Source organism: Euleptes europaea, chromosome 10 (assembly GCF_029931775.1).
Source record: "Euleptes europaea isolate rEulEur1 chromosome 10, rEulEur1.hap1, whole genome shotgun sequence".
In the NCBI taxonomy this organism is placed as follows: domain Eukaryota; kingdom Metazoa; phylum Chordata; class Lepidosauria; order Squamata; family Sphaerodactylidae; genus Euleptes; species Euleptes europaea.
This window is the reverse complement of record NC_079321.1, coordinates 48,364,950-48,390,930: the sequence shown is the minus strand read 5'-3', so window position 1 is coordinate 48,390,930 and position 25,981 is coordinate 48,364,950. Positions and strand designations below refer to the sequence as shown.

Genomic DNA, 25,981 nt, shown 5'->3' with positions numbered 1-25,981 from the left:
GGGTACAGTCTTTGTATGATTTTGCAGCATTTTTTCCCCTTTTTAGCCAGGCATTTTGCTGGGATGTTAAGAAATGCGGAGTACTTAAACAGTCGGATCTTTTCCCCGTGGGTACCTACAGCGCACCCCTTCCCCATAACTGTATAATCTGCTAGTGATAAACAACTAGCCCCCACAGTATCCCACCATATCAATGCAACACATGCTCAAAATAAAATACAGTTTAAGAGCACCATCCTATTCATTGCTGAAAACATCAAGTGTGTGCGACTGAAAGCCTGAGGCACAAAGAAAAAGAAAAGAAAAGGACGGCGGCTGTAAGGAAGCACAGCTGTTGAAATGCTTCAGCTGGACAGTAACCAAGCACAGCTCGAAGAGAGTTTTCATGTAGAAAGAACTGATGAGAAACCAAATTAACACTCAATGAAAACGAATGGGTTTGCGACATCCTGGCTGATAGAGTCTCGATACTATGGTTGGGATCCCCAAGTGTCTTTAAATAAGCCTTCTCTAACATTCTGCATTAGTACAACAGATTCCTACTGACCCCTTCCTGCATTGTATCATGTATGGTTTTAGAATGCCTTTTAGTGTCAAAACCTGATTGCCATACGGTTTGGGGCATTGCTATTTAAAAAATGTAAGCCTACCTTGACAATTATTTAGATCCTGAGTTATTTCTTTCAGAAATGTAACACGCATATACCCTACACTAGTACTATATTTGATGCTTTAGTCAAGCAATCCCTGGAAACAAATAGACTTTAATACATAAAACTGCTTACTATGAAAAAGATTAACAGATAAGTGCATAAGTGCAACTTTGAGTGCCCATGAAAACAGAACAGTTCAAAATATTTTAAATACACAAGTAAGCATAAACATTATGATTTGTGAAAGATTTTTTTAAAAATTCAGATCATTCAAGACAAATGAAATATTTCATGTTAACTTCAGGCATCGAGTGCTATAAGGCTGAATCTGTCCTAGATGTTCAAGTGAATACTCAAATACATTTTTTAAAAAAATTAGCAGTATTATTTTTGCTTGTAGTACAACAGCTGTACTATCATAAAAAACTACCCCTGAATATTCCATTTGTCCATTGACAGTCCAGCCATTACATCTAATGACATGCTACCAACATGGGAAACTTCCAAGCATTCTTTTATCTAAGAGAACTCCATTTCATCATTCAGCAGACATTAGACAACCCCATATGTAGAAGAAAAGTTCTTAGGAACTCGTACTCAAATTCAGGTGTCTTTTTTAAAGCAGAGGAAGGAAAAGAATGATTTATTGTTAAACCATGCAAATGACAAAAGAACTTTAAGAAAATTATTTTTTTCCATGCTGTTAACAAATATAATAGTAAAATTATTCAACAACATTGATTGTTGCAAAATTTATACTAAATTTAGGCAATTCATGAATCTTGATTAGAAGACATTCGTTCATTTTCCCCCCTACCAATTAAAATGGAATTGATTTCTCTTTCATTTTGGCTTACAATGATTTCATGCAGTGATTCATTTGTTTTTGGTAACTTGGTACACCCACCTAGATAAAATGTCTGACATTTCATTGGCCATTTGTTCTCTATAAAAGAATTAAGGGTACATGAGGAAAAATTAATACTGTGCTTAAAGCATATCTACAACCAATCCAATGGCTTTATGAAATCTAATACTGAATCAGTAAACAAGGGTGTTCTCTCCAAAATTAATTCTGCATTAAATCAATACAGACTTTTCGTAGTATAATAATTAATAGCAGGTACCAAAGAAACTACTTTGATTAAACTACTTTGATTAAACTTTGATTACTTTGAAACTACTTTGATTAAACTAAATATTATCCACGTTACACATCAGACTCATTTACGCATTTAAATAATAATAATGGGGGGAGTCAGGTACTAAATGTGCAAGACAAACAATTTATCAACTGGTACCCAACTTTATTTACGCATCTGACATTTAGATTACAACCAGCTGTACCTGCATATAAACATCCTTAAAACAATAAACAAGAGGGAGGACTGATTGCTCCTAGGTAGTCCTAACTGAAGCATGCAATGAGAGAAAAAGAAAATGCCTTGATGTGGTAACTTGTAATGTGCAAATCAGGGTAATTTGTAATACCCACAGATTTTAGGAAACCCCAAAGGGAGAAAAAAAAGCCATACGCAGTCATTTGACAGCTTTTTCCATCGTCTCTGCAAATATAAGATATTTACGTTAGTTTACTATTTTTCTATCAGTTTGCAATATTGTGAGGTCAAGTGTGTATAAATGCACAGTTGACGCTATCGAGATCAGCAGACATCTGGTTCCCCAGGGTGCCACTAATACTGAACCCAGAGATAAGGAAACTGAAGAACAGAGAAGCTCGTGGCTCCTTAAAGACTAGCAGAATTATTGTGAAGTTTTTATGGATTATAGCCGATTTTGCCAGATGCATACAGTTGGTGGACTTCCTAAGGGTTATGCCGCTGCTATAAATTGACACTGAGCTTACCTTGGCTACGACTAATCATAAAAAGAAAAAAAAAGTCTCAGAATGTACTTCTTGCATTTCGTGGCCTTTTGACCTCAATACTAACATTTCCCCATAGCATTAAATAGTGATACCAACCACTTTGTGGATTTGATGAAGTAGGTTTTAGACTACAAAACCCAAATCTACAATGTGGGCTCGGCTTTAAGGTGCTACATGACCTTAAAAAAAATGGCTGTAACACTAACCCAACTACTCAACAGAAAAACAAACCTGAGCAAAGCAACATGACCTAGGTGTCAGCCAATCAGAGGCTCCAAATGGCTAGCACAGGTGGCCACTCAAATAAGATTCTTGCTGGTACATAGTAGAAAGAACCAAAATAACTGAACAGATGCTAGCCTTTTTTTAAAAAAAATCAAAACCTAATGAACTATGTGCTTTTGACACAAACTGCAGTACCATAATTTAAAACCCAGTTCTAATAGAGTTCAGATTGTCAAATATGAAAGGGAACATATGGCTAGGGAGCAAAATAGTGGGCGAGAACTGTATCCTATCCACCGCATGTACCCTCCAGATTACCCAGTCACTGTACAGAAACATACCCATGTCCCTTCACACACAGGTGTGTGTACTCTCTAATAGGTGAAAAGAAGTCCAAGTGTTGTTCTTGCTTTAGGTACTCCCTACTGCTGTGTCAAAACTTAATGGGAAAGATCATTCTAGTGTCATAAAATGTTATGAATAAGGAGTCACTATGAATACATTTTAGCTCCTTCACCACACCTGTCCTCATAGACGCAAATCCCTGTTTTCACGAGGCTGAAAATAGCAACCAAATGCTGATGGACACTGTGAAATACACATGTTCATATCCTGCAGAAGGGATGTTGTACATTAGATGGCTATTTTAAAGAATTAGATTTTTGTGATTACAATAATCAAAGAAACAAGCACATGCAATATCGTACCTGCGTAATCCTGGATCCAGCTGAGAGTCATCTGTGATGAGTTCCGATTCACTTTGTGCAATCCTCATTGCGAGCTCATGATCTCTCCGTTCTTGCTCCAGAACTGCCTGTTGCTGGCTCGCTTCTTCACGTTCTCGTGCCAGCTGTACCTCAACTTCAGCCTATACAGTGACAAAAAAGGCCTCTGATGCAGTTTCACTTATGAGACCACCAATTCTTATGTGTTTTTTAAAAAGCTAGAGATAAACTTACGTGAAAGCACTGTGCAGCTTAAATAAAACATCCTAAGCAGCACATAAGAATTTGCCCCTGAATCTATGCACCTACTCAGAAAGGTTCAAGATAAGTCCATAAAGATATGAGGAAACTAAAGGCTTCTGGTATGGCTTCAGAAATGGGAAGTCTGACATTAAAATAGGGAGTTATTTGCTGGTAGTAGCTCTGAGTTGTAGCTCTTGTGTTTATGACACTAGAAAAACCAACAGGATTTCAAAAGCCAATAAATGTCATCAAGAATTGCAGGCTCATCTCATAATTAAAGATCCAGATCCATGGCTGAGATGTTCATTTCTCATCATTGCTTGCAGTACTCTGTCTTGAGGTGGATTCCCCACCCCCACCCCACACACTTCACAAAACTAGAATACTGTGTGTTTGTTTGTTTGTATCAAGAACATGCTCTTCTGAGAGCCCTCATTGGCCATTTAGGGATGAAGAACAATAAAAATATTGTGCTTTCTACTGGACACAGCCAATTTACTACAGTTTAAATATGCAGAATCATCACTGAAGTAATCACCCAAATTGTGAAAATTATTTCCAAGCCTCAACAGCTTGTGAGCCAGTTAAACATGCATTCAATAGACCCTTACCAATGTATTGCGGTATGCCTATGGGGAGCGAGTCCTCCTGTTTGAATTTCAGGGAAATGACTAAGGTGGAGTTTTTCTGCAGGCAAAGCAGTAAGCAAAGCCTTGTAGGCTAGTTACCAAGACTCCTGGTGAAATGGCTACAACCTTGTACATACTTGTCGCAGCATTTTTATGCTTACTGAATTTTATATGGCGCTGCCGTTTTAATATATCGTAAGCCATCTTGGGTAGCATATAAATTCTTTGAACAAAGTAAATCATCTGTACAATCTACTTGAAATTCCCTAATCCGGCGTTCTCTTTGTAGAAAGGTAGACTGAATTGGTTGTCCTGGACTGGCATCGACCCTTATGCCAATTATGATATTACCAAGTAATCTTCCTTTCTGCTACAGAGACTTTTCTGCAGCGATCACCCCCGTTGGATTATCCAGTAGCAGCAGGGAATCTGATTCAGTGCAGCCTAAGCGAAAGCCCTACTCAAACAACATCTGCTATCTCAAAGTGAAAGGAAATCTACTGAAAAGTTAAGCAATGTTCTCTACACAACTATAAAACCTCTACATATCTTAGGGCAAGACAAGAAAAATCAATTTCAACCTTGTCTCTCCTATCCAAGTTACATTGCAGAAAATGGAAAAGGAGCAAATGAATGAGGTTTGAACAGAAGATACTGTTTACTATTTTAGTTTCCTAGTACTGTATGTCTCAGCCTTGAAGAATATAAAGGATGCATTTATAGTTTAGTTTATAATCTTTCCAGCTTGTACACTTGCCCATTCCATTGCCGTGTTATACCTCCCCATATTCTGATGTGTAGCAAACATTATGAGCACCAGTACTTTGGTGCAGGAAAAGAAATCAGATACAACTAGTTCCTTGAGCATGCATCCTGGAAGTATGTAGAATATGTTAAAATGATAGAGATTATAAATGAGCTATGAGAGCAGATAAAGTAGCATTTTCCTTCAAAGTACAACTATTAGACAGAAAGATTATAACTTTGTCAATAATATTGTTCAAAGAACTGGAAGAAGGCTGGTACCCCTAAGTACTCGACTTATTTTAATGACCCAGAAAATTGTGCAATTCTATAAAAATTCCCAAGTTAGCAGATCTATAAAACAACACATATGATGCTTCAACCCTTCAAAGTCAGAAGCCATAAATGCTAAGCAAGTACAGGATGCCTTGAAATTGATGGAGTTATGATGCAAGTCAAAAATTATCTTTGACGGCTTGTTAATTAAAAATAGCTGAAGAGATTAATTAGAACACATTATAATAAAAGAATATAGGACTGCAGAACAAAACCGTAAAACCCAGCTATCAAGTAATACATTTTATGACTATGATTCCATTACAGGGTAACTTAAAGCTTCAGCAAATGAGTGTTACTTTGTAAAGAACCTTTTAACAAAACTTATGTCTAAATCATGTTTCATTATTCTGTCATATCTGTGAATAGCAGCCCTCTCATTAAGCTTCAGCTCTCAAAAATCTGACATTTTTCATTCTAGCAAGTTCTTTTCTCTTTTTGGTATTGTAATCTCTTTTTCTATTCAGCGCACCAAATTATCTTAATGTTAGCATTAAGTTTAAAGGACAGCAGCGCATTTAAGGGCTAAAGTTCAAAACAATCTTTAATTAGGTTCCCCTGCATGTATTGCAATAGTCTATTTTTAAATGTTCAATCTCTCAGAGCAAATATTTGTGAAAAAATTAATTGTTACTTGTTTCATGGAGAGGCCATTAATGATACCTTTCCCACCTTTTTGGCTACATTTGCCTACTTGTTCGCCCCACCCCAGTCAGCTAAGCCTTTTGTATTGCCTTTCAACAAGTTCCAACCCACACAGTGGGCTAGTACATGATGAGGCTGTGTCTCAGTGGTAACAAATCTGCTTTGCATGCAGAAGGTCCCAGGTTTAATTCCCGGCATCTCTGGTTAAAGGGGTCAGATAGTAGGCGATGTGAAACATTTTTGCTTGAAACCCTGGAGAGCTGCAGCTAGTAAAAATAGACAATAGTGATCCTGACAGACCCAAGCTCTGTCTCAGTCCAAGGAAGTTTCATGTGTTCATATGATGGAAGTTTTTGGCAGCTGCCGCAAAATATGGATAGTGCAACAGATGAAAAGCCTACCTGGATCCGTCTTTCTTCCTCTTCCCTTTTCTTCCTCTCCTCCTCCTCATGTTTTCTCTTTGCTTCCATCTCATACTTCCTAAAAAAAGGTTGACATGTGAACAGAAAAGAGGACACATCAGTAATGGTTATAACCTGTTACACTTATATTTTTTAAATTTTCCCTTATATTTCTCTGAGATGCCAAACAATTTTAGATCCCAGCAACTGAAGTATCACACCTAGAAGTGGGCATTGGGAAGAGAGAACAGGATAATGTGTTTCTGTGGCTTTTCAGGGTATTTTGCTGTGTTATTTTTTTGCAATGAAACCTTAAAAATCACACATTCACACAACATTAAAAATGAATCAGATACACCCCTTGAGTTGGAGCCAGCAATCTAGGGGCACAAGGATCATGGATCTTTCTATAGGTCCTCTCTCCCAAGAAGTCCTTTAAGACACTGGGAAAACTGACTCCTCCAGTTGTGAGACTCACATGGACTAATAGACTCATAGGTCTGAACCAAGGAGAAAGGTAGAGAAGTGGTGAAGTCTGAGGAGGGAAGGGTTTGGGGGAGGAGAGAGGCCTCAGCTGGATCTAATGGCAGAGTCCATCCTCCAAAGCAGCCATTTCCTCCAGAGAAACTAGGGTTGCCAACCTCCAAATGACAGAGAGGGTGCTTTGGAGGGTGGACTCTATGGCATTATACCCTGCTGAGGTTGCTTCCCTCCCCAACTTCATGCTCCCAAGGTTCCACTCCAAATGTCCAGGAATTTCCCAGCCTGGAAGTGGTAACCCTAAGGGGTACTGATCTCTGTAGCTGGGAGATCCACTGTGATTCTAGGATGGCCGCTGCCACCACTGCTGCTGTGGGGTGGGGAGCAGGTGGGCATCTGGGAGCACTGCCACCACCGCTGCTGCTGCGAGAGGGGGAGAGGATGCAGGTGGGAGGCCAGGAGGGTGATGGGGGGGCAGAAAGAGAGAGTGATGGGGTGGGGCAGCAGAAAGAGAGAAAAAGTGATTAGGTGAGGGTACAGAAAGGGAAAGAATGTGACAGGCATGGAGGAGAGAGAGTAAGAAAACGGGTGTCAGGAGGGAGAAAGAGTGGGAGACTGGAAGAAGTAGGGGGAGATAGAAGGAAGCAAAGATGGGGGGGGAATGGGATTGTTGCTCCTGCAATTTTCTTGAGGGGCCCCGCTTGTATGTACGAACAGCTAATCAGATAGGGCTGTTTGTTTCAAATGTGGCTTCCTGGACAATTCTAAGAGGAACCACTTGCTACTACAAAAGATCCCTGCGCCTCCATTTCTGTTGACAGAACTCCTAGAACTGACAATATCACCACTCACAATCGCCTTTCTTCCTCTTCCTTCTTTCGACGCTGCTCCTCTTCCTCACGCCTCTTCCTCTCTTTTTCCATTTCCTCCTGGATGTGCCGCAGCCTTTCAGCCTCCTCTTCTTGCTGTTTCTTTTTCTGTAAAGCACTCAGAAGCTGTTCTGAGCTTTTAACGAGAGCATCATACTCCTTCTGTATCTGCTCTCTAGGCATTACTGTGGCCTGCCAAATAAACCATTGAGATACAAAATTATCTGTATAAGAATAACAAACATTCATTATATATACAGAGTTATCAACATGTATCTGGCACTTGAGAATCTAACAAGCAAGATTATAATAAAGTTTGATGTAGGGAAGGGTGGGAAGGGTACGGATAAAAGGTCAAGAAAATATTTTCAATATTGGCACAAGTCTTTAAGCTTAGTTTTAATGGGGTATAAGGGCAGCAGTATCTTATCTAAAACACAACCAGAACTGGCAAGCAGAATTATATTGTATTTTGCATGGAGGGGATTGTTACAAGTACAGCTTCCCCCACCTCCCTCATAATGCTCTTGAGGCTATTTGCTGTTCTGTGTCACTGATAAGAGGTGCTTGATCCTACAATCAGATTTTATACAGCTTCCCACTACAGCTTTAAAAATCAATTTGTGCTCTTATGCCTCAAAAGAAAGATTAAACACAGTTGAAAAGGTACTGTAGTAGGAGGTAAAAGCCACTACCTTCATCAGCAGGGAGGTGACCCTTCTCCGCATTCTTTAAAAGCTGGTCTAATAGACATAACTTAACTCTAAATGCTAACAGAACCTCCCATCACACAATGATATGCTATGAAATGATACTCTTATTTGAAATAGAATATTGTAGTAGAAAAGAAAGTCAATTCAGAGTGATGCAACTGAGTCCTACAGGAAGATGCTTCTGTTACCGCAATTGCATGTGTGATCCTATAGAAATGTGGGGAAAGCAAGGAAATCTTGGTCAAAGAGTTGGGGGAAAAACCAAATTTCTAGCCCTTCAGGGTGTGGGCAATTTCTGCAGAAAACCCAGAAGTTAGCAGTTTCTGTAAAAGGTTTTCAGTAGGGTTTAGGGGTGGGGTAAAAGCTTCCATGTTCCTGCCCTCCCACACCTAAAGAACTAGAACAAGTTAGCAAAAAAGTTCAGATTTATGAGAGGAGAAAATATACACCAAGTAAGAGAAATGAGGTCTCTAGAGATGTGACATACAAATTTTTCTAAATATATTAAACATGCACATTTGCTCTATTTGCCTTTAGCTCATCCAGCTTTTCCTGGTGCAAAAGTTAGATTTCCTGGGTGCAGAATTTTGATTGTTTTCACATGGAATCCAAACAGCTCTGTTCATGTTCAACTTAATCTTAACAGCATGGTGATTTGATTTTAAGGCTCTCAGGATTACATTTGCCAGCAGCAACATGCTTCTTCTGTAAAGCATTAAATGACATCTAAAATGATTCTTGCTGTGAGTATGTCTCACCTTAACCTTGGACATCAAGGCATCAATAGACAGTTCAAGATCCTTGATCTGTTGGTTCACTTCCGCTTTCCCCTCTTTCAGAGCGTTTACTACTTCATTGAATCTATCAAGCCGCTTCTTCAGGGTGCGAACCTTTATCAGGCCATCAATGCTGAAAAAAAGGAACATTTACATTTCTGAGATGTTCAAGCAGTAGGTCACATGTGTACACTGCAATTCTGTGCTGTCCCCCAAAGCCCCAGGATCCACAGAAGAAACACAGGAAGAGTTAACAGAGAAGAATAATGCACCCCCCCCCACCCCACCCAGGCACATATGCCACCTCACTGGCCTTCCATACCTTGTGCTGCTTTTCAGTTCCTGCAGCACAATTCAGAAAACAGCTGTAACTGAAGAGAACAGTAAGATGGGAAATGGAATCAAGTAGGTTTGGAAGCTACCAAAGAGTAGGTTTGGAAGCTACCAAGAGTAGCCTTTGCTTATCAATGCTTGGCCCTGCTTTTTCAGCTCGTTTAACAGCAAGTACAGTCTGCAGGAGCCCTGTGGCGCAGAGTGGTAAGCTGCAGTAATGCAGTCCAAAGCTTTGCTCACGACCTGAGTTCGATCCCAACGGAAGTTGGTTTCAGGTAGCCGGCTCAAGGTTGACTCAGCCTTCCATCCTTCCGAGGTCGGTAAACAAAGTCTGCCTAGAAAATGTTGGGATGTGACATCACCCCATGGGTCAAGAATGACCTGGTGCTTGCACAGGGGACCTTTACCTTTACACAGGTCTGTGGACCTAGCCTGTGTTCCTCAGCACAGATATGAAGGCTGGGGGGGGGGGGGACTGGAAAACTTAATATTTTTCTCAAGCTGTGAATCATGAAGATTTGTTTTGTCAACTGATGTAATCTAGCTTTAAATAAAATTCCTGTTTATAACGCAGACATATATAACTCATTTTATAAGATACATTCATTGTTTAAATATGACTGTAATGTGTATAATGTGTTAAAGTATAATGCGCTGTGTATAATACCATACTGAAGGATGTTTTCAGTGTTAAAGTGGAACTCAATGTCCAAATATGCTGATAGTCACAATAAAAATGTTCTTGTCCAAATAAATTTGCATTTTCCATGCAAATGTGCTAAGATGTGCTATTTTCCACCCAAAATGTGCTAAGGTTGCACAAGGTTTCAACACCTCTCTCTAGTATTGTTCAGAGTTTTTCTTGTACAAAACTAAGCCATTTCTACTTCCATAAATATGCCAAGTAGTACAATTTCATATGTTACGCTGCAAATTATACATCTTAAACTGCTGAAGCAGTGAAATAAATTTAGGTTTGATAAAAGTATTACATAAATTTCATTTTTTGCCAAAATTTCTGCAAAAAAGTAAAACGATCTCTGCAGAAAAGGCACCAGGTAAAGAAACACTAACACCATAAAGAGGAGAACTCTAGAAGTTAAAGAAACAGCAGTATTACAAGCATTTTAATTGTCTTGAAGGAGGTAACATATAAAGCACTAATATTAAGGATTGGGATGCAAGCACCAACACAGAGCTTGGGTGCATTACAGTTGATTTTGTCTTACCGTGGTTTATGCTTTCTCTTGCATAGCCACATACGGATCGTCTTTTGTATTTTAATGCAGGCCCCAGATCTGTACTTTATTTTGTTTTTCACTGCAAAATACAAGCATTAAATGCAGGCATCTTCTAAAATGGAAAGATACCACACTTCTCTGGACATAGGATGCTTTTTAAAAACCAGGGAAAGAAAATACAAGTATATGGCATACAACTGTGAATACCTGTCAATGTAGGGTTTTAAATGAATTGATAATGTCACTGCCTTAACTCTGTTTGCAATTAAGACACAGTGGTTGTCAACTATTCTTTTGAAAGTGGTGTGTTCAAACTGAAGAGATTTACCAGATAGCAAGCCCCACCATCTGATGTAGGCTTGTTGTATTCAAACAAGAAGTCCATCTAATCTAGCCTTCCATTTAGAGTAGAGGTGCAGCCCAGATGGATTTGTGGCGCTTGCAACGAAACCAAAAGCCACTTGATAGAAAGCCAGCCACTGGGACAGTGATATACTGTCTCAGGATTTGTTGGTTCTATTTAGTCACAATGTCTAGCAGCTGTTGCTAAGCTAGCTCTATAAATCTGTCTGTCTTTTTAATAATAAAGGACATCTAAACTAGAGGCTATCACCTTGTTTTATGGAAGGAAATGAGTTCTATTTATTAATTTTGCACTGTCTAGAATGGTAGCTTTGAAACTATCACTGGGCAGTTTCACTGCGTAAACTAGAGTTTCGTATTCCAAATCAAGATGCTGAAGATTAGGAAGCTTCCAAAACTTGCTGTTTTCTTTACTGATCATAGCATCTGAATACATACATTTAATAACAGAGAGAGCACACCATTGGACCTTCTTCCAACGACTGCAGATGAGCCAGTGATTGACTCGTCTAATCAACTCAGCGAGGTGATCTGGGTCAGACTTCATTATTTGATCGAACTCTGCAAACTGAAAGAGGACACCAGCATCACATAAGGGAATGTTGGGGGATGAGGGTCTCCAAGATAAACAGAATGTTGTGACCAGGGCAATGGGGCAGCAACTGCTCTGACGACCAGTGAGCTCCTGGGCATTTTTAAAAGTGCTGCTTTTGGCCTGGAAAGCCCTTCACCATCAAGGGCCTGTATATCCGGAAGAGTGACTCTCCTACGTTCCTCCCCACACCATCTTCTTGTTGTGATAGTCTGGCAAAGGGCCAAGCTTTGAGCATGACTTAAAGCCCAATCCTAAGGGGGGGGGGAGGTAGTTCTGCTGGGGACGGCACAGCCACGCCGCCTCCAGAGCACTTTATGAGAAAGCCTTGTGAAACTCTCCACAGAGTTTCATGGGGCTAGGCCTGCCTTTTTGCGGGCGTAACTTGGTGCCTGCAGAAAGGGGCGTACCTGGTCCGAAAGATTCCCATCCCTGGGAATGCTCTTTGATGCCAGCACGAGCCTCTGCACTGGGAAAATGCTGCTGGCGAGGCGGGACTCACGCTGCTGCGTGGCTTCCCCAAAACCAACATTTAGTGCCACTTTAGCCAGCACAAGTGGAACTAGTGCTAGGGTCACGCCGGCGGTTCACACTCCCTTTTAGGACTGGGCTGTAAAAGGACAGATGCACAGTTGGAGCTACGAGTAGGGCTTATTCACATAGCCACAGCCATAAAGGTTATAGATTAAGCTAAGAAAGTTCAACAACTAATCTCACCACTGGCTTTTAGGACATAAAGCCTATTTGCTTGCTAAGGCTTTGGGAGTGAAGGTTGTATCCATGAATGTGGGTTTTTAGCTATTGTTCTGTTTCTGCAATGTTTATCTTCATATATTATAAGGATTAAAACAAACCTAATTGTAAACTACCAAGCACACAGAGTGTGAGAGGCAGGATTTAAATCAATAAATGAAATAGGAAGATATCCATGTTGGTGTGTATATATATATATATCTGAAGAATTGGGTGGGGGGGAGAACAAAACAAGATTAAATTGTCTTCAGCACAGCTTTCATGCTACCTTGCATAGTAAATAAGGAGCAAAAACCTTTTCATTTCATATTCACAATCTCTTCTTGAATAATAATGCTGCTTACCTTGCCAGGCCTAAAAAACACTTTGGTTAATCCAAATTTGTAATCATTTTCATTTAAACCCAGGGCTTTGAAGAGAGCCTGAGGCAAAAGGAGAAAAAACAATTTGTCAAAGATATCTCTGGAAAGGGAAAAGCTATTCATTATGAAGAAGAAAGCCAAAGGCAGTATTATTGAGCATTCTGGAAAGTAATACCTTGCAGAAGAGTCTAGGATCCAATCGGGTCAATTTTGCAGGCATGTATTTTTTATACATGTTATACAACTCATGGAATGAAGCTCGTGATGGAAAACCCCCTTGCATCAAGTCCAAAACAGACACCATGCCTAGAGTAACAGACAGATAAAGGAATGAAGAAGGACACAACTGTCACTCAGAACAACAGCCTGGTGCCTGCAGTAGTCTGATCCAGAGGTTGTTAAACCAGGGCCCCAGATTCAATCAGATACAGTTCAGCTGAAGCTGGTAACCGTGAATAAACTGTTTAGCTGCCTTGGGTAATTTGCTTACTGGTCACTCAAGTTACCACAAGATTTCACATACTTGACCAGTCCTTAAAAATCACAAAATAATGTATGCATCTAACGACTAAATCCAAGCATCTTCTCTAAATTTCCTGTATGGTAGAAGGCAACGCCTGGGAGGTTTCATCTGTGGAACTGGATCCTTCCCCTATAATTCAGGATATCCTGCCTAGAGAACATCACTGATCTTTGTATCCCTGGATTCTCTGAGCAAGGACCAATCTGGACCTTTGTATTCTTGTATTTTCAGGGCAAGCATTCTATTTCAGTGCCTAAAGCCCCACTTGGTCTACTTCTCCTCTACACTCCCCCTCAAGTCTTCAGTGCCTTTGTGCAGAGTAGACAAGTAAAACCGCAGGTGCAGCACCAAAACAAAACTGCAAGCAAACAAGAATTACTTATGTAGAGTAATGGAAGTCCTGCCCAAGCCAGTGTTAACAATGCAATGACTGTTGGAAAGTGAAAACTGTGTGTGCATAGATGCCTGGTAGGATGACCCTCTTCACCAAGGACATACCCATAAGTCAGCTTGGTCTTTGTCCCAGCCTACTACCCTTACCTTGTGCAACTATGTAAAGTACAAGCAATATTCTCAAATAATGGTTATTTCCTAAGATCTCCCAATAGATTGCTAGCTTATTAACAATCACTTTCCATATACTGCATTATTAAAGAACAGAAGTGATTCAGATCTGATTTTAATAAGATAATTTCTGAACGCACGCTCCCAGGGAACAGGAATGAAAGGAGGCATCCCGGGCCAAATGTTATGGAGCCTGGAAGACCTATGAAGACAGACGCAGGACATCTGGGGTAATGTGCTCTCAACTAGTTGTGACTGGCAGAAGGCTGGCCACAGCATTACGCAGAATGTAAAGTTCTCAAACTATCGTCCAACACAGCTTTTCACAGAATGTGTTAAAGTATCCAGCCTTCAGGTTTCAAAAGCATAAGTCACTTTCAAAGAGAGAAAAAAAGAAAAGGCTACGGTTTCTCATTAGAAATGAAATAAATAAATCAAGTCAACAGGAAGCATTTACCAGCTGGCAGATAAACTTTATCAATAAGAATTCTAGTCCAGAATCGCCATAAAGGCACTGCCAATCATTATTTCTTGTATAAAGACGGTTTCAGCAATATTTAGGTCCCCATACTGGGTAAACATCAAGACTGCAGGACTTTGGTAGACTGACAACAATGTACTACTAGCATGGAACTTCATGCTTTGAACTCATGGAAGCCTCAGACACACTGTACAGGAGAGGGTAATGATGAGAAGCTGGCTACGACCCTCTTCATTTAACTCCCCACTTGAATAATCAGAACCATTCAAGATCATTTCCTCAAATATCAGTAAGATACTGATGTTATATCACCAGCTGCCCATGAGGCAGCAGAAAGGCAAGATGAATGGGGTACAATTGCTAGACTTAATTTCCAGTGAGGTCACAAGCTCACTTTTCTACCTTTGACAAGATGGAAAAGCAGTCTGTAGAAAACCAACAATACAGATTACATTTTTATCCTGCCTTTCCTTGAAGGAGTGCAAGGCGGTGTACATGGTTGTCCCCTCTACAATTTTATCATAACGTCCCTGCAAGGTAGGCTAGGCTGGACCTGTGCAAGGCCTGTTCAAATGACCCAAGAATATACTTCAAGCTTCAAGAGGCATGAACCTGGGCCTCCCCGTCATGATCAAACACTTGAACCACTCCACCACACTGGCTTTTCAAGAGTGCATAAAGTATAAAGCAAGCAAATTATCATACAACATGAAGGAAAGGATGGAGAATAACCAGTCAATTAACATCCAAGATTATTAAAATCTATTTTAAAATTATCACAAAGTGATCTGGCACTCCATCCTCCTGAATGAGACATTAATTAACTACTCTGTTCAAAATCTTCTTAGTGTAGACTGGTCTTCAGTGGGAGGGCAAACAAGCAGAGTCCTTTTTGGAGAAAGGCAGGTTTAACTAAACGAAAACTTTGACAAATTGAATGTGCCTTCAAGCATATCTATATTGGGGATGTGTCCACACATTTCATTTAGTTTTTAGTGAGACAGAAGTTGCTTTGTTAACGCGTTATTGATGATCTTATAATTTATTTTTATTTTGTGGGATTTAAAATGTTACCTTGGGAGAAAAATCCAATAAATGTGAAGCTTGCATTTTGCCATGCAGTCACAGTTCCTTCCCCAAAAGGGAAAAAAATGTGGCATATAATGCCTTCTGTATTTATTCTTGGTGACATTTGTGTTATTTTGAGCTCTCTCTTGAGCTTCCCATGTTAAAAAGCTTTTTACTTTCATAAGGGGGTTACTTTCTTTCAAATTTACATGCGCTTGTTTCTCAACCAGAAGACAGAAACAGAAGCCCATCAAAACAACACACTGGCTCATGAGCAACCCAGAAATAAAGAGCTACTCTCCCTCCTTCCCTCCCATCCCTCGCAGCCTCACAATACTGCCAAGAACTATCAGCCTTCAGATTATCAGCCAAAAATGGTATCAATAGAGCCCTAATTAAAGCAAAGTTGTTAAGTAGTTGTGACTGACTTGCTAAATTAAATGTAATATGCAGCTTGACATGACAAGCAATAAGGAGGTTGCCAAGAGGAACCAGATGCTTAGAATGCCATGGCCTCGGGTATGCTGAAAACGAGCAGCCGCTTAAGAGAAAAGCCAAGATGGCAGATAACAAAATTAATAATCTTATTTTCATTTATCACAACAGGAAAAATTAACTGGGCCTGATGCCTAGTCCAAACCAGCGTACTGCTCGAAAGTTGCTGATGCCCAGCCTACACATCTTCTGACTCACATAAATCTGTTTATGCATGCCAGACCTGTTTAAGCTGCGGTACAACTTCTAAAACTATCAGCTGGTACTGAAGACCCAGTAAGAGCATTTTACCGATTCTGCCTGAGATAAGAGCTCCTCACATATGTGCAATGTACAGTAAAAGAGAGACCCTGATCAGACTGATGATGTATCCACACATCATTCAATTTTGTGCTATTACTGCCCTTGTAAGACTGGTTCTGTCCAAGACCGCTAGGTCATCAAATTGTTAAAGAAAGTTGTGGCATCACTGCATTATAGCAATAATTGGCAACACAGTTTGGACAATGATTGCCATAGCATAGTTACAGCACAAAATCCCACAATGTGTAGATGAGCCTTCAGTAGGGTTGCCAGCCTCCAGGTGGTGGCTGGGGATCTCTTGCTATTAGAACTGATCTCCAAGTGACAGAGATCACTTCTCCTGGAGAAAACAGTCACTTTGGAAGTAGACTCTATGGCATCATACTCCACTGAAGTCCCTCCCCAAACCCTGACCTCCTCAGGCTCCACTTCCCAAATCCCCAGGTATTCCCCAACCTCGAGCTGGCAATCCTAGCCTTCAATGAGGACACAATTTTAAAAAAAGTAAACACAATTTAAAGCACTGATACTATTTGTTCACTTGCATATGCATTAAAAATGGGGACACATCCACTGATTTCAGCAGAAATTCAATTTAGGATTATTACAAATTCCAGCTGTGCAGCCCGATCCTATGGCTGTTTATCAGAAGCATTCAGCGAGCTCAATCCCAAATACTCAATTTGATATCACAGTATTTGTGAAATTATGGCTTTATTAGAATGTATCATGAAAAACTTGCATTATGAAAATTATCAATTTCCAGTTAAACTACAAAGGCAGCCTTTTGTACCTCAATATTCTTAGTATGATTTTTAAGAGTCATTCATAAAAAAATACACAGGAACACAAGCTTTTATACAGATATAAAAAGAACTTCCTGCTGTCTTGGGGATTTGGTACAAGAATTGTAAAGTCACATGAATCACAGTAACTTACATACAACCATAACACTTAGGGCACTTTCATACAGCCCAAATAATGCACTTTCAATCCACTTTGAAGGTGGATTTTACAGTGTGAATTGGCAAAATCCACTTGCAAACGATTGTCAAGGTGCAGTGAAAGTGGATTGAAAGTGCATTATTTGGGCTGGGTGAAAGTGCCCCTATTGCCATGACTGAAAGCCTTGATCATCTGCTCTCTATCTCTCTCTCTGTTGCCCCACTCCTGTGCCTAAGATATGCAGCTTGTGTACCATCTTAGCATAGATCTCCCAGCGATGGCCTCTCAAAGAGAAGCAGACACAAAAAGCAGTCACATCTTCGGCCTCCCCCTCCCCCTAAAAAAGCCATGCAGGAAACCTAGAAGGCATGCAAGGAACTACCAGGTATCCTTTTCTCTTCCTCTACACAGTGATTACTCAGCTCCTCCTAGCAGCACATCTGTTGATGCCAGTGCAGGACCTCCAAACTGAGTTTACTTGCACAGTCTGAGCAGATAACATGATCACAGACCCTCAAAGACATTACCAGGATGGGGAGAGGGGGGATGAGGCTGTACAGGTATTCAAGCTTTTCATAACAGAAATCTCACTCAGTGCTCTACAAAAAGCTGGCACATTGTTGCTATTGTAAGGAAAATTAATGATGTGTTACCAACAGCGCAGTGTCTGGAAAGGCAACACAAAGATTTCAGAAGTGCTCGGATGGGGATGGCATGTTATTCTTTCTAATAAGATACTGTATTATTAGAAACTTGTGCTCAGAAGCTTATGTTTTGTTTCCTTTTTGTTGCAGCCATTAATTCTGAAGAACGTGGAATGCCAGTCCTCTTTTCTTTTTTACATAAAAATATTTTTAACAAACACTTAGATGTGTCTAATGAAGGAACTCTGGGCTAAAATTACTCTTCAGCAGTCTTTTTAAAAAGACACAGTAACGCTTTTAGAACTTATTCAGACAAATCACATTACCTGAACACTGGAGTTGGGACAGAATCTGGGCACCTTCAAAATGGTGGTTCATCATCTTTAGATTAGGCTTGATGCAGCGAATAAAGCTAGAGCCCTATTGGAAAGACAGCAGGTTAGCAATATCTTATGAGCATCTGTTAATCACTGAAGAGTAACAATAATGGATTTTGAAACTTCAGCTCTGCTGACTCCATAGGCATCCTGACAACTGATCTTGAGGCCTAAGCTGTCTATTAAAACCTCAGGTTATTATTTCACCTTCAGCAAAACTATACTTCAAAGAGGAATTTAAGCATAATTGCTATTATGCTACTGAATCACGTATAATTTTTCCTCCACTTTTATCATCACCTTCCTTGCAAGGCAGAAAGAAAGCTTGCAAGAGATTACTTGTTCCTTTTAGTACTACTTAGAAGCTGGGAGCCTCCAAGGAGGACATAGTCATACACAACCAGAAAGGGACCAAAATAGAGGAAAATGCAGAGGGGGGATCTGTAAATGCTATGTAACTTTTGACTCTCCTCTGAACAAGCGGTTTTTAATCTCTGCCTGGTATATCATCTATGTAATGCTGGTAGAAAATAGTGAAGACTTGAAATGACTTCTAATGAAGGTTGAAGCAGAAAGGGCTGAAGAAGGATCACAACTGAACATCAAGACGAAGAAAAAAGGAATGACTACTGAGGAACTACACAACTTTAAGGTTGACAATGAAGAAATAGAAACTGTTAAAAGATTTTCTCTTCCTTGGCTCAATTACCAACCCAAAGGGAGGCTGCAACCAAGAAGAAGAGGAAGGCGCTGGAGCCACCACTACTCCCACACGAGACCGGCAGGAGCTGGAACCCCTGGAGTTGTTGCTGCCTTTGCTGTGTGAACCCAGCAGCCACTAACACCAGGGATTCAAGCGGATGAACTGGTATGTGAGAGGCCCAGCAAGGGAGTGAGGGAAAGGATGGGATTCTCCCCACCTTGAGTACTGTGCATGTACATTTTTAATATCACCCTGACACTGTGGACTACTGGAGAGAGAGAGGGAGAGAGAGGGGAGAGAGAGACAGAGAGAGAGAGGGAGAGAGAGAGTGGGAGAGGGAAAGAGATAGCCCTAAGGAATATTTAGCAAGCCTCTTCACATGTGAAAAGTTTCCCTCTATCATGGGCAAAAAGCTCTTAATAACGCACTGAGAATTAGTGGAATAACTGTATTTTAGTTTGGCACCCACCACTTTTTTTTAAAACTATTTTCCTATCCCTGCCTTGTGCAAAGTGAACTGCTACAGACACTGTCTGAACCTAAAGAAGAAAAGAAACAGGGCCAATTTTCCTAAGAGACAGGATCCAGCTGTAGGCAGAAACTTGATGCCATCAAAGCAAGAAAGTACATGACCACAAATCTCAAGAATCCAGGGGAAAGCATGAAAAAAATTACTTTAAAAAACCCAGCACTCGTTTATCAAAAATGCCTTTAATAAAAATATGAAGTTTGTCAAGTTTGGATTTAAAGTCTTCAAGGAATTCCTCAGCCAATCTACAGTGATTCAGAAGTTATAGCCAAAGCCTCTCTCAGACACTTCTTACAAACACATTCCCTAAGGACTCAATGAAAACAAGTTCAAAAGAAAAAGAGAAACCTGAAAGTGCAGTAAATTGATAACACTGTCAAACATAATCCAAAGAGCTGAAGGCTTATTCCTCCTCTAGAACCTCACTTTTCCGCTCCTTAAACTGGAATCCAATCTTGCTATGTACTTTATACCAAAAGTAAGTGCGATCGAGAAATTTAAAATAGTTTCTGTTCTTTCACAGCATTTGTGCAGTATTACTAGAGTGTATTTGTTCCACAGAGCTACACTTACTCTTGTAGAGAGACTTGAAGTGGCTACTTGAAGTGAACCACTTTGGGCCTCTGATTAAAATCTCTAAAGTGCATCATCCCTACTGTCCTTTGCAAGCCCTGCACTTAATCAGTAGGGCTGTGTTATTCTCTTTTTCCCACACATACAAGGACACATATGCATAAACACACATAGTTTGCTCATGATGAAATTAAATATGCTGACACAATTGTTTCTAGGGAGTACATTGTAGAAACCCTAAAAAACACGCCCAAATCCTTAAAGGCATCCTACAACTTATTTGTTTAGAAAGTTTGAAAACTGTTGTCAACTGTTGTCAATTGAGGTCAACTATAACCTTATGTGGGCTGCACACACATCTGAACAACAAATTGCTTAGAAGCATAAATGTAGTAGAAGTAGATTATACAGAACTTGGAAAATAAACATACTACAAAGATACATATTTGAGTTGCTATTACATATGACAGGTTTCAAAGACATTATTGAACAGGAAAAAGACAATGATTAGGAAAAGTTAGCATACCCCACCTTCTGGAATTTCCAAAGACATTTGTCTCTGGGTATGGGAAGCTGAAGCCAACCAGGATCTCCCTATGGCTTGTACGTGTATGACATGTTAACATATTTAAATATATGTCATGCAGCATTTATCAATTATATCACAAGCAGGTACCTGGCTTTAAAAAGATACAACACATGAAGTAGACCCTACAATCATTGTTCTCCTGGACTTGCCACACTTTGGTGGGATGCAGAGGGAACAATGACCTAGCAAACAAAATGTCCTACCCAAAGAAAAAGTATCCTTTGAAAAACAGGTTGAGACAGAAATTGGTAATTTTTCAGTCTGAGCGTTCATAAAACCGATTTGCCAAGCTAACAAGCTGGGACCACCAATGTACAATGACTGTGAAATTTTAGTCTGAACTGACCCTCACCGAGACTGAATCAACCCAGCCACTGCCTCATTTCACAGCCCCGTACACAAAAAACTGCAAAGATCTGACCGCCCCTCTTGTTGTTGCTTGGTGGAACAATGAAGCTGGGAGACGTTTGTCCATTGAACAGGGGCAAGGTGATGCAGCTCTCTGTTCCCATGCTGCTATACAGCCTCACAGCACAGGAGGAAAGTGTGTGTGTCTGAAAGTAGCCAAGACACACATGTCTGCAAATGCATATAGGAATGCAGCAAGTTAGGCAAGCATCTACCCACGTTTTTTCTTCCAGAGAGGGTGTGGTTTCATAGCCCCCAACCCCTCAAACTTCCCCACTGTTTTTCTAATTTTTTTGGTGAGCAATTTTTCAGCCCTACTCTAGGTTAATGTAAAATTCTCATATGGCCTATGTATCTTCTTTAATGCAACAACTTGCCTCTTGAGCAAATGTTGCTTTATGAAATACATAGGATGCATTCCTGCAGCAAACCATTTTCTCCTCTACATTAGATTTAGTGTGGAGCCAAGAATATGAACAAAAGGGAGTCTGACCCAAAACAGATGAGACTGTGTCTGCACATGGGTTGTGCTTTACTTACAGTACTGCGAAGCTTTTCCAGCAGCAGGTTGAGCTGAGTCTGTAAAAGCAAAAGCATTTGTATCAACAGGGAGATCTCCCAGTTTAGGCACACAACAAAACACACCACGAACTGCATGCAGGGCTTTGTGCTAGCTCTTCATAGGCACAAGCAGTTGCTCAAATAGAGACGAGGAGCCAAACATGCACACAGGTCCTGATGGAGAGTCCTTCACGGAACTGCCGCAACGGCACCAACTTGGTTGAACAGGGTTAGCGACACAAGCAGAACTGACTGAACATGAGTTATCAGACACTGAAGGTGAAACAAGCAAGTGTCAGGAAGGACAAGCTTATGGAAGGTGATCCCCCAATCAGGGCAGCACTATAGGAGGGGGCTGCATGGGGAGGGGGCCTCTACCTATAAAAATAACATATCCAATATGTCAGAAACCCTAACCCTCTTGACTGAGATCTAAGCCCACCAGCATATTTTAGGGAGTCCCCATCAGTGAGCACATCTTTAAGCTGGCCCCCTTTCCTTTCCCCCTATCCTTTTTTCTTTTTCCCATCCCATCCCATTTCCTCTTCCTTTCCCTTCCTTCCCCTGCTTGTTTTCCCTCCTCCTCCACGTCCCTTACCTTTCCTTTTTTCCCCCCTGGGGCTTTCGCTTTGTACACCCATCTCCTCCCCCTTGAATCACATAGACTCCCTTGCTGAGGGGTATGGAATGTCATGTGTCCGGGAACTAACCTCCTGGCCTGAGAGGTGTGTTGCTTGTCGGGGCAAAAATTAAAGATATTGTAGACCGAATAGCAAAACTGGTCAAACCTACAGATCAGTATCCATTTGTGATGGTCTATGTGGGAACCAACGACACAGCTTTGAACACCATCGAAAATATTAAGACTGACTATGAAGTTCATGGGAGGAAGCTGAAGGGAATGGGGGATCAGGTGGTGTTCTCTCCAAATGGGGGCACGGTGATGTTCTCTCCGATCCTTCATCAAATGTTGGAGGTAGCGACAAGGGGCTCAGCCATACTCGACATAATATTGACCAAAAGGCAAGAGATGGTAGATGGGGTGAAGGTGGTGGGGACCTTAGGGGGAAAGGACCATGTCCTCCTAGAATTCTTTTTGCTGTGGGGGACCAAGCAGCCCTCCCCCTTGAAGTGTGATATAAATCTAGACGGTTGGGTTATGGCTGCCTTGCAGAACAATCTCTCCCTACAGTAAAATAGGGGTTATGGCACCATCCATAGGACAGATGTATTAATGTTTCTGTGGTTTTAATTGTGTTTTAAATTTTGTACTTATCATGAATGTTAGCCATCCTGAGCCCAGTCCTGCTGGGGAAGGGTGGGGCATAAATAAAATTTCTTTTCTGTGCTATTCTGTTCAACATAAAACAGGCTCTTATATACAGTTACAGGATACCCTACTTAGAAATGCTTGTAATCTTCACAAGGCTAGTTAAAACTTGCAAATTTCGTTGATCACTTGAGGATCTCTCAGGGAAACACATTTTACAGTTCCTGTTGCTTTGAGGGATTTTTTAAAATTACATTATTGTGGAATTTTACCGAATTGGTTTAATTTTAATTTTAAAACAATGAACAGTTATTAAAGTCAAATTTTTAACATTGCTTTGTTTACCACTGAAGCAATTAATAAATGGAGTCAATAAATACATTTGTCGTTTATGTAGGGGAGGCATTCGTACATTCTATCCCCCCCACACGCAATCTGAAGTCACACAAGTCCAGGAATAATTTTTGCCTCAGCCAGCTAGATCCAAGACCTTCTGCTCTGACAGACTTCCTGCACATAGAAGGGATTCCCCAATGTCCTTGTCATAAGAGGCCATGGCTCAGTGGTAGAGCATCTGATTGGCAGAAGGTCCCAGGTTCAATCCCTGGCATCTCCACTTAAAGTGACTAGGCAAGTAGGTGATGTGAAAGACCCCTGCCTGAGACCCTGGAGAGCTGCTGCCAGTCTGAGTAGACAGTACTGACTTTGACGGACCAAGGGTCTGATTCAGTATAAGGCAGCTTCATAAGAACATAAGAACGGCCCTGCTGGATCAGATCAAGGCCCATCAAGTCCAGCAGTCTGTTCACACAGTGGCCAACCAGGTGCCTCTAGGAAGCCACAAACAAGATGACTGCAGCAGCACCATCCTGCCTGTGTTCCATTGCAACCAAAATAATAGGCATACTCCTCTGATACATGCCCTTTTGGAATGCCGCTTTTACGAGGAACTTCGATCGCACTATATTTCCCCCCTTTTAATATACAAATCCAATGCCTCTGTGACTGACATAATGCCTTTTTTACTAAGCAATAGGGACCCCAAGGCTAGATTGTCAGTGGCAAGATTTGTTTCAGTCCTTATGTCCCTCCAACACTAGGTATATGCTGCTCAAGATCAATTGATCAAGGAGCTTCTAAGGGATAAAAGGAAAGGATACTAGAGAGAATAGGTATGCAGCATGACTAGTATCCATTCTAACTAATAGCCATGAATACCCCTCTCCTCCATGAATATGTCCACTCCCCTCTTAAAGCCCTCCAAGCTGGCAGCCATCACCACAGCATCATGTGTTCATGTGCTTGCACCTTCCCTTAGCTTCCTTCAGCCCCCCCATGGTCATAATGGCATGTATCCCACCATGCAGTTCTTCCAACTGAACAAAAGGGAACAGCGACTGCAGCCAATTACCCTGTCTTGCTCCCAACTTTGCTGTTCCTGAAGATCTACTGATTGAGCGACAATTTCAGGTGGCTAAGTGGGCTGCAGTAGAAGGGGGAAGCAGGAACGTCCCACTCTGCCAAGTCTGGGGACAGTTGGATAAAAACCAACAAAGATTAGCAGCTCAGAGCCAAAGACCTGCCTCTTTTTTGGGTGGAAGAGGGTGTTCTGATTATAAAGCCTAATTAGTTTATAATCAATAACTGCAGAATTCTGAGCTCTTTGCCAGGAGTTACTGAGCAGGAAAGCACATATGGGAGAGGTCACTGGAGTGTGTATGGATTACTGGATTAGAAGCAGTAAGCCTACAACTCTTCCACCCAATTTCCATTGACAACGCAATAGATTTAAAATATCTTCTTGGAAAAGAAGTCTCTACAGCAGGTGCTACAGTCTTGCAAGGTAATGACAGAATGTCATAATGCTTGTTTAATATGAACCATTTTTCATCTTCATATCTGTTAGTTAACTATCACGGGGATTTACTGAAGGGATGAAGCTGACCGGCATTACACTTCTGCAGCAGATTTCTGCATAAAAATTCAAGTACACCCACAGTCTGGGATCCTGCAGGGATTTCTGTGGGCACAAGAGGGAATTTTCACCAATTCCCCCCTTCCACAGACCACCTCCAATTTCCTCCCTAAGCTATTCCTAGGGGCCCCCCATCCCCCAGGAACAGCATTTTGGGGTGTGTTTTGGGTTGCGTGGGAAGAAGGAATGGGGGGGGGATTGTCATCATCCCCCTCCGGCATCCATGGAAATCTAGGCAGGATCTAAGCCATACAATTCTATATGTACAACAGTTACCATTAAGCAAATAGACATATTGTATTATTAGTGTTCCAAACTTAAACAAGGATCTACAAATCAAGTGACCACTTCACTGCTGGAGACCACCCCAGGCTTTAAACTAAATTTCACTTTTCAATTTCATTATGCACGCTTCTTTCCATAAAGATCAGTAATGAGAAGCTTTTTTGCCATTCATTATTTGAGTTTTCCCCCTTTCTGTAGTGCATCTGCTCTTTCTGCATGCCTAATACATTTTCGTATTAGAAATTCCCTGGGCAAACATATTCCTGGCCAATATATGGATTAATGGGGGAGAAATCAGTACAGAACTCAAAAAAGCTGCTGTGGTATGGACACAATTATCTAGTGTTATGTGAAGCAAAAGTGATATGCTGGAAATGAGAGAACTGGCAGAAATCACAGCAGTTTGACAAATAAGCAGCCCACAAATGCGATACATTTACCTGGAGCCCTCAGTTTTGCCTTTGCCTGCTTTTCCTCTCAACTTCCCTATAGCTCCCTCCAGCCATCCTGAGCTGGTATCAGCCAGCCAACTAAAACAAAAACTGATGAAAAGGGAAAGGAAGCAGAAAAGAGAGAAGGCTTAACATATAGAAGAACAGAAGGCACGGAGGTTAGATGTACAGCAAAGACCAAAGGAAAAATTAGGGAAAGCATCAACTACTATTGTTCAGGAAAGAGAGACATGGATTGCCCTGAGAATAATTTTTCTCTAAGCTA

General features: G+C 40.9%; 1 protein-coding gene across 4 annotated transcripts in view; it reads right to left on the bottom strand.

Moving 5' to 3' along the window:
* Positions 1 to 25,981, bottom strand: part of MYO6 (myosin VI) — a 117,920-nt gene that overhangs the window by 13,061 nt on the left and 78,878 nt on the right. For 2 of the 4 annotated variants that reach the window (XM_056856383.1, XM_056856385.1), the window contains exons 19-28: positions 21,714 to 21,752; positions 18,321 to 18,414; positions 13,147 to 13,277; positions 12,954 to 13,031; positions 11,703 to 11,832; positions 10,890 to 10,980; positions 9,310 to 9,460; positions 7,822 to 8,030; positions 6,490 to 6,568; positions 3,474 to 3,634 (exon numbers count right to left, since the gene is read on the bottom strand). In XM_056856383.1, the coding sequence (XP_056712361.1) occupies positions 3,474 to 3,634; positions 6,490 to 6,568; positions 7,822 to 8,030; positions 9,310 to 9,460; positions 10,890 to 10,980; positions 11,703 to 11,832; positions 12,954 to 13,031; positions 13,147 to 13,277; positions 18,321 to 18,414; positions 21,714 to 21,752 (1,163 nt within the window). Of the gene's footprint in view, positions 1 to 1,560; positions 1,600 to 2,188; positions 2,219 to 3,473; positions 3,635 to 6,489; positions 6,569 to 7,821; positions 8,031 to 9,309; positions 9,461 to 10,889; positions 10,981 to 11,702; positions 11,833 to 12,953; positions 13,032 to 13,146; positions 13,278 to 18,320; positions 18,415 to 21,713; positions 21,753 to 25,709; positions 25,807 to 25,981 lie in introns of those variants that run through there. The other 2 variants (XM_056856387.1, XM_056856386.1) reach the window with 2 other exon arrangements.